This window comes from Suricata suricatta, chromosome 12 (genome assembly GCF_006229205.1).
Source record: "Suricata suricatta isolate VVHF042 chromosome 12, meerkat_22Aug2017_6uvM2_HiC, whole genome shotgun sequence".
NCBI classification, from domain to species: Eukaryota; Metazoa; Chordata; class Mammalia; order Carnivora; family Herpestidae; genus Suricata; species Suricata suricatta.
Window position 1 is genome coordinate 9,284,104 of NC_043711.1, and position 8,489 is coordinate 9,292,592.

The window sequence follows — 8,489 nt, forward strand, 5'->3', positions numbered from 1 at the left end:
GAGGAGGAGCACAGTCTCCTGGGAGAGGAGGAGCGAGGAGGTTCCATTACAGACCAGAGGCGGGCGGCCTGGGGCACTGGGGTCTTGGATCTGAAGGGAGTGGAGCCCCTCTGGCCTGGGTTGGGCCGGGCGAGAGCACTTCTGGACCCCACTGCCCGCAGCGGGCCCCGCGGGGCTGCCCCGCCCGGCCCCGCCCGCTGCTCTTTGGAAGCTGGAGGGCACCCCTGGCCGCCCTAACCCCCGAACAGGCCAGGCAGTGGCCCCCTCGAGGGCTGCGGGGCAAGGGAGGGCCCAGCTCTGGAGAAGATGCGACACCCACGGCTTTAATTGCACTTATACCAAGGAGTGGGGAGCGGTGGGGTTGCTGGGGGAGGGGGATCCCCAGGGCTGCTGCTGACAGTGGGGGTCCCCAGGTGACGCCCACCTGTGCCCACCTGGGGCTCAGGGTTAGGCCCAGGACAAACTGTGCAAAGCCAGCGAGCTGAATAAGTTAACAGTTCCATAGGGGAGGGGGGCCTGCCTGCCTGCCCCCTGGGGTGGGGGAGGGAGATGCTGAGGCCGTCCAGGCCAAGGAGCCAAGCTGGCTGTCCCACGGGGCACCTGGGCACGGCGGCGAGTTCCTTAAGGCACGTCTTTTGTGTCAATTTGCAGCTGCGGCTCCGCCAGGCCCTGTGATTGTGCCGGCCCCGTTGGGGGGCGGGGACCCCCTAGCCTTCCCTGTCTTTGAGGCCCCCATCCCTGCCCTGGCCGAGGCTGGAGCAGGGTGACAGCGAAGCCACAGAAGCTGGGAGGGACCCTGGCGTGGATGGGCGGCTGGGGGTGGATGGGCGGGAGGGCAGGGCGGGGGAGACCGCGGGCTTAGCTGGAAGGCAGCGCCTGCACGAAGAGGCCCCGCGTGTCCGTCCTTGCCAACTTGGCTGGCGGCTCCAGGGCGTCCGGGCCCAGCGCCGGTGACTCGCCGCCGGCCGCCAGCGAGATGTCCTGGGGCAGCTCGTCCTCGCTCTCCTCCTCCTCTTCCTCTTCCTCGTCTGGGGCACACAGAGCAGGCCCCCCTCAGAGTGTGGCGGCCACACCCCCAGCACCGCCTCCTCCCCAATCCCCGCCCCCCTGGGTTCACCGCCCCTTGAACTCAGGCCCTGGGTTGGGGACATACCCCGCCTACCTTTGTCCGGGTCAAGGGGGTTCAGCGAGGTGGTCAGGTTGGCGAACTGCAAGGAGGCAAGACCAGCGGTGAGGGGCCCGCCAAAGGGGGGGGGGAGGGGCCCGCTCGCGCCCTGGGTGCCCCGCCGCGCGCACCTCGCCCATGACGGCGATGGGGGTCTCGCCCTTGGCCTGGGCCACGCGGTGCTCAATCAGGTAGTACATGTACTCGTCGTACAGCAGCCGGATGAGGTGGAAAGAACCAAAGCTGGCGGCGCTGCGCAGAGTCAGGTCCCGGATCACCATGGAACTGCAGGCGGCGGCGGAGAGGAGGCCGTCAGGCCCGGCCGCGCACTGGCTTGCCACGGGCTCCCATCAGTGAGCGCAAAGGGTCATCACCCAGCCCACCGCCAACAGGACAGCAGCCTTCGCGAAAGGGCACCTGAGCCCCGGAAGCGGGGTCTTCTCTTGTCCCAAATTCTTCGAGGAGGCGGGGCCTCCTGCGATCCCACTTGGCCCGCCCCGGGGGGAGGAGCCGTCTCCAAGCCCCCGCCCCCTTAGCCCGGATCTCGCAGAGCCTGAGCGCACACCTGTAGAAGGACCACTTTAGGAGGAAGAGCTTGGCGGCCTTGGGGAAGCCGGCGCTGCCCTGGTAGGGCTTAAGCACCTGGCTCACGACGCCGTCCAGCCAGGCCGCCCACTGCTCCAGGGAGTTCTGCTGCTGCAGGGTCACCTTGAAGTCCTGCTCCAGACGCTGCACCACGCGGTCCTCGCAGCGGCACACCCACGAGGCCTGCTCCTGGAATACAGCGGCCACACGCCCTTGGCTCAGCCACCGGCCCGGCTGCCCTGCCCTCACCCGCTCCGCCGCGTGCTCACCTGTACGTTGGCGAAGTCCACGCGGTTGAGGTCGCTCAGCATCTGGTTGATCTGCGCCGTGTTCTGCAGCACTGCCCGCGCCGCCTGGGCCAAGTGGTTGAGCGACGTGTAGCGTCGCAGCGTCTGCGCGAAGGCACCAGCCGCTGCCACCTGCGGGGCGGGGAAGCGGAGCGGGTGGGTGCGGGCTGTGGCTTATGTGGAACCCACCCCGCCGTCCCAGGCTCCGCACACCGCAACTTCTCAGAAACCTCCTTTCTTCTAAAAGGGTGGGATGTATCTTGTCACTTTTGTTGGGAAATCAAGGGATTGGGATTTTCAAACTTTGGGTGGACACCCAAAGTATGGGACAAAAAAAAAAAATCAATGGCATGTGTTTGACCAAGTTATTTCTTTTCTCTCAAATTTTGAGAGAGAGAGCGGGCGCGCTCGCGAGCCATGAGCAGGGGAGAGGGGCAGAGGGAGAGGGAGAGAATTCCAGACAGGTGCCACGCTCAGAACCAGACATGGGGCTCAGTTCCACAACCCTGGGATCGTGACCTGAGTGGAAATCAAGAGCCGGAATCTCAACCAACTGAGCCACCAGGCGCTGCATGTTATTATTGTTTTTAATTAAAGGACACAATAGAAACTCTGGGAGCACGGTCTAGAAAGGGCGTTGCTTGGATTGTTATTCCTTTGAACGTCCGGTCAGGGAGGGTGGGGTTTTGTGAATCTCCCGTCACTGCTGTGCTCCCAGCACTGAGAACCATAACCATGCCGGCACACAGCAGGTGCTCAATAAGTGTATGCTGAATAAATGAGTGAATACATGGGTCTTGCCAGTTCTGAAGGGCTTCCCCCTGGATCCAGCTTCTCCTCTTTCCCCTCCTCCCCCTTCCCCCCACCCTCTGTCTTGTGCCCCCAAGGGTGATGCTTCAGATGTCCCGTTCTGTATGACTGTCTTGTTACCGTTTTAAGGACAACAAAAAAACCCCTTTTCTTCCTTTTATTGTTTTGCTCAGGAGGAAGCACATCCCATCTAATCCCTCACGTCTAAGTAGACAGTGAATGTGCAGGGTTGGTGAGGAGGGCCCTCGTTCTGTTACCTTATAGATATTGCTTTCTTTCCCCCCTATTGAAGCCGTCTGAAAAGAACTACTTCAAGCTACGTTTGGTTTTTATTTTGTTAAGAGGTTGCATCGTATACAAAAATGTCCCCCAGGGGCTGCGTTTCAGAAGCGGGCCACTGAGGAGTCTGGTTTGAAAAGATGACACCCAAAGCTCACTCCAAGGGGCCGGAGTGGAGACGACTCCTACTGCCTCGAACAGGGAGAGGAGACCAAGGCAGCTCCACAGCGTGGAGGGAGGGAGGGGCGGGGCTGCGCCCCCAGGCCGCCCTGCCCCCTCCCGCGAGCCTGCGCCCAGCCCTGCTTCACACCCGCACCTTCACGCGCAGCATCTCCTCGGGGATGTTCACCATGGCATGCGTGAGCCAGCTCTCCAGGCTCTTGGCAAAGTTCCGGATCGCTTGGGTCAAGGCACCTGTGGGCGCGTTGGGGGCACATCAGGACCACAGGGGGTAGGGGTGGAGGTTGGCGGGGAGGGCAGCAGCAGCCGTGCACTCACTGGGGATGGGCCGCAGCACGTCGGGGATGAGGATCTCCACCAGGCCCTGGTACAGCACGTTGTCACAGTGCTTGGTCCACTGCAGCACTGGCTCGAACTTGGAGAGGAGCACCAGGCTGGACTTGGGCAGCCGCTTCTCGGCCTCGTCATGCCTGTGGACACCCGCCCCACCCCCGAGGTCAGGCTGACATGGCCCTCCCCACACACCCCCAGGGTAAGATGGGCACGGGTCCCCCGCCCTGTGGCAGGGAGGAAATGGCCCAGTGGGACCCACTGTCCCACACACTGTCAGACTGAGACACAGGCACACTCTGGACGGGGGTGGGTCAGAGGCCATGTCACCCTCCCCTCCAGCTGCAGGGGTTTAGGCAGATGCCCCTTTCTCCACGGAGGTGGGGGTCTGGCTACCCTGCCCCAGGTGCTCACAGTGCCCCCTCCCACCCCCCGCCCCCCTCCTGCCGAGGGACTCACACAGCCAGCGGGGGCGCCTCGTTGGGCTGGCTGAGGTCGTGCCTCCAGAAGGTTTTCCACAGCGTCTCCACCAGGGTGAACTGCAGGTTCACCATGACGTCGACAATGGCCTGTTGGCGAGGCCGGATGCTCAGGGACGTGGCGGGGGCGGGGCAGCGTGGCCTTCCCTCACCTCTGCCCACCCACCCGGCTGCCCTACCTCACAGTGTTCCCGGTACAGGACCTGGAAGGCCTTGATGTCCCCAGGCCCGATGCCCTCAGGGAGCACTTTGCCCTGGAGGTCAAGCTCTGAGAAGTCAGGGAGACTCCTCGAGGCATCTGGAGGCAGGGAGGACACACGGTGAGGCCCTTTATCCTCCACCTGCCTGCCCCCCCTCAAGCCTCCTCCCCAGGATCGTATCAAGTTGTCATCCCCTTCCTCCCAAGCAGGGGCCCCCCCATGGGCAGTGGGGGATGATGAGGCTCAGGAGGGGCAAATGAACCACCTGCATGATCTCTCCGGGGCCTCGGACCCTGGCCCAGAGCCCGCCCCGGGGGGCCAGGGCACTCTCACCCAGGAACTGCTGGTACTGCTGGACCTGGGCACTGATGTCTGACAGCCCGGTGGCCTGCTGTGGCCCCACGGTCACGCCGTTCGTCATGCCCTCCATCTTCTGGATGGGTTTGAGCCTGGAAAAGGGGTGGCTGGGGCACCAAGGCAGGCCGACCAGCCCTCCGCCCTCCACCAGCACGGGGCCTGGCCCCACCCGGCTAACCTCTGCTTCTGAGAGAAGGGCTGGCCCCGCATGGCCATGTGCTGCTGGTCCTCCATCAGCCGCAGCAGCGGTGAGCTGGCCTTGATCCGCAGGCCATAGTAGTGGTATTTGGAGTTGCCCCTGGGAGGGAGGCAGAGGGTGAGAGCTGGGCCGAGGCGGGGGGCGGGGGGTGGGGGAAAAAAGGACCTCCAGTTGTTCGCCAGCACCTTCACATTACACCTGCCCCTGCTCTGCTTGGGGGACATGACAGCCCGGGGTGGGGGGGCAAGACCCATGTTCCGCAGAGCCAAAGGGGGGCCACTGTGGGGAAGTACAGGGGCTGTGGGTGCCAAGGGAGGTCCCCGTGTGCCAACCGTGTTCTGAGAAGGCAGGGCCAGCATCTGAGGGCACCCCTGAGCATGGGCCAGGAGCTCAGCAAGGACCAGTCATAACAGGATTGCAGACGCTGTTCTGAGCACTCAGTACACACAAAGGCACGTGTCCCTAAGCCCTATTCCACCAGGGGTGTTCCTGGAACCCTCGGCAGACAGATGAAGAAATGGGGAGATAAATAAGGCAACACCTAAGTCGGGAGCTGGCCCCAAGAGGTGAGCAGGGCTCACCCCAGCGAGGTGTGGGGGTTGCAAAGGAGAAGCAGAGAAGAGTGGGTGCGGGGGATGGCTCCTTGTTCCTTCCTACATGGATTCAGACTTGAAGGCCCTGATTAAGCACCAACCATGTGCAGCTCCTGCATTTTAGCATTGGAAGCCAGATCAGAAACAAGTGAGTAACATAAATAAAAGGCACATTGGACAGCGCTCCTTAGTAAGGAGAAAAAGCTAGTGGGGAAGGAGGCGAGCTGGGGAGTGTCAGGGATGTGGGAAAGCTGCGGTTCTAGTTGAGGGGACCAGGCAGCATTGGAGTAAGAATACGGGGAAACGTGCATGAAGAAGGCACAGCTGGTGCAAAGGCCCTGGGGTGGGGATTTGTGGGTGTGGGAGGAAGGGGCCAGTGAGTGAGGACAGGAGAGGGGTAGCTGAGGCCCTGGAGAACTCAGGGGCGGGGGGGGGGGGGGGTTGGGGGGGGTGGGGGGGGGGTGGCGCACCTGGTGCCAAGCCGTCGGGTGCGCAGGCCCATGAAGACAGAGCGGATGAGCTTGCCGAAGGAGGCGGCGTTGACGGGCTCCAGCTTCTGCTCCTGGCAGTGCAGCAGGTAGTGGCAGTAGAGGGTGCTCCGTGGCAGGCTCACGCCCTCGGCCGTCTCATAGTTGTCGAGGAGCCACTGAACCTGGGCCCAGACCGGGGACAGAAAAGCACGAAGCATTGCTTGTTTCTGGCGTACGTGCTGCTAAGTGTTCTCTGTACCCATTTCCCTTTTTTTTTTTTTAAATGTTTGTTTATTTTTGAGAGAGAGCGCGCCAGCAGGGGAAGGGCCGAGAGAGGGGGACGGAGGATCCACAGTGGGCTCTGCACCGACAGCACTGAGCTCACAAATACACGAACCCTGAGACCACAACCTGAGCTGAGGTCGGAGACTCAGCCCGAGCCACCCGGGTGCCCCTTCTCTCTGCGCCCATTTCCCATTGTGACCCTGACAACCACGCGGCAGGTCACATCGTTATCATAATCACCGGGTGGAACTAAATCCCATGGAACCTTCTAGAACTGTACTGTCCAATACAGGTGCCGCCAACCGCACCTAGCTATTGAAATGAATGTGTACTGAGGGGAAAGAGCCAATGTCAAAAGGTCATGTGGGGTATGATTCATAGAACATTCTCGAGATGACAGCGTTACAGAAATGGGGAACAGATTCACGGTTACTGGGGGTTAGAGAGGTTGGGAGAGAGGAGGGCGGAGGGCACTATAAAAAGGTAGTTGGAGGGTGATCTCTGTGGCAATGAAACACTTCTGCATCTTGATTGCAGTGGTGGTTTCCCAAATGTTCAGTGATAAAAAGAAGTAGACACCTGCACTGTACCAAGGCCAGGTTCCTGGCTGGATTCTGTACTGCAGCTACAGAAAACGTAACTAGGGGGTAATCTGAGTGAGCAGGGTAACCTGGGTGAGCGGCCCACAGGGCTCTGGGGTCTCCCTGTACTGTTTTTGTGGCTTCCTATGAAATCTACAACTATATCAAAGTAGTGTAAGGAAATACAACCTCAACTCGTTCCTCGGTGAGCCCAATCACATTTTAGGCCCTCAACAGCCACAGGTGGCCAGAGGCCTCTGTATGGAACAGCACAGAGGGACCACTTCTATCAGTGGGAAATGTTCTCCAGGACCGCACTGTTCTAGTGAAGAATGTCTGCAGACTTCAGCGGGGGGGGACCCATTACAGGGACATGAAAGCAGTTAGGTGGGTCACAACCAGCATTAAAAAAAAAATAGACCTGAAGCCAGGCTGCATGGATGTATAAGGGAGGTTTGCATGCTTTCTGAGAAAGTTCCCGTCTTGGTTACGTGGTCCATGATGGGTGGCTGTGTCAAAGGGGGGTATTTAAAATCACTCTAGGGGCGCCCTGATGGCTCAGTCAGTTGAGCGTCCGACTTAGGCTCAGGTCACGCTCGCACGGTCTGTGGGTTCGAGCCCCGCATCGGGCTCTGTGCTGACAGCTGAGAGCTTAGGGTCTGTCTTTGGATTCTGTGTCTCCCTCTCTCTCTGCCCTTCTCTCTGCCCCTCAGAGCTCATGATCTGTCTCTCTCTCTCTCTCAATAATAAATAAAACTGTAAAAAAAAAAAAGTTAAAAATCACTCCAGACCCCCAGGGGTGCCTGGGTGGCTCAGTGGGTTAAGCGCCTCACTTTGGCTCAGGTCGTGATCTCATGGTTTCGTGATGCTGAGGCCCACATTGGGCACTGTGCTGACAGCTGGCTTCAGATCCTCTGTCTCTCTCTCTCTCTCTGCCCCTCCCCTGTGCACACTCTGTCTCTCTCTCTCTCTCTCTCAAAGCTAAATAAATATTTAAAATTAAATAAACAAATAAATCACTCCAGACCCCAAGTTCCAAGAGGCCAAGGACCACCCTGGCCAGGCCCTGGCCCAACCACAGTCACAGAGCTAGTGACTGTATGGAGGAGTGACCACAGGCTGTATGGAGTCACAGAGCCCACGTGACTCCATACAGCCCACCCCTGGGCAGAGAGAGGTTATCTCACAGCCTTCTACGTGGACAAAGAACCTTGCTCAGGGCAGCTCCCCCCATGCTGGTGCCTGCCTCTCCCTCCCCTTGCCATACACCCACCATTATCAGCTCTAGTCACAGGAGACAACTTCTTGGGGGCACTGCTCTAACAGCTTCATGCATATTAGCTAAGGCCCAGAGAGGCTGAGTAACTTGTCTGAGGCTACAGAGCCAGGATCTGATCCCAGGACATCTTCATCTGAGGACTCTGGTGCAAGGATACCAAGACTCCTGCTGATGGTGGCCCCTGCCCACCCAGGCTCCCCACCCCCACTCCCACCCTGCCCGCCTCTTCTGGGACCTGAGTTGGCACTTACAGTGGCTGGCGAGGCACGCGTGGTGTGGGAGTAGGACTGGCTGGCACTGCCCAGCACGTAGCCGCCCTGGATCACATAGGTGCCTGCTCCGCCGCCGCCGCCACCGCCACTGCCGGCACCCCCGCCGCCGCTGCCACCGCCGCCACCCCCGCCGCCGGC

General features: G+C 60.6%; 1 protein-coding gene across 1 annotated transcript in view; it reads right to left on the reverse strand.

Annotated features, from left to right (window-relative positions):
- Positions 1-302: 302 nt before the first annotated feature.
- Positions 303-8,489, reverse strand: part of RFX1 (regulatory factor X1) — a 31,162-nt gene continuing 22,975 nt past the window's right edge. Inside the window, exons 10-22 of the mRNA XM_029916015.1 lie at positions 8,331-8,489; positions 5,935-6,116; positions 4,851-4,970; positions 4,649-4,764; positions 4,295-4,413; positions 4,096-4,205; positions 3,625-3,776; positions 3,443-3,540; positions 2,020-2,169; positions 1,731-1,939; positions 1,297-1,450; positions 1,163-1,208; positions 303-1,028 (exon numbers count right to left, since the gene is read on the reverse strand). The exon at positions 8,331-8,489 is cut by the window's right edge and continues 7 nt beyond it. Of these exons, the coding sequence (XP_029771875.1) occupies positions 859-1,028; positions 1,163-1,208; positions 1,297-1,450; positions 1,731-1,939; positions 2,020-2,169; positions 3,443-3,540; positions 3,625-3,776; positions 4,096-4,205; positions 4,295-4,413; positions 4,649-4,764; positions 4,851-4,970; positions 5,935-6,116; positions 8,331-8,489 (1,785 nt within the window). The 3' untranslated portion in view covers positions 303-858. The remainder of the gene's footprint in view (positions 1,029-1,162; positions 1,209-1,296; positions 1,451-1,730; positions 1,940-2,019; positions 2,170-3,442; positions 3,541-3,624; positions 3,777-4,095; positions 4,206-4,294; positions 4,414-4,648; positions 4,765-4,850; positions 4,971-5,934; positions 6,117-8,330) is intronic.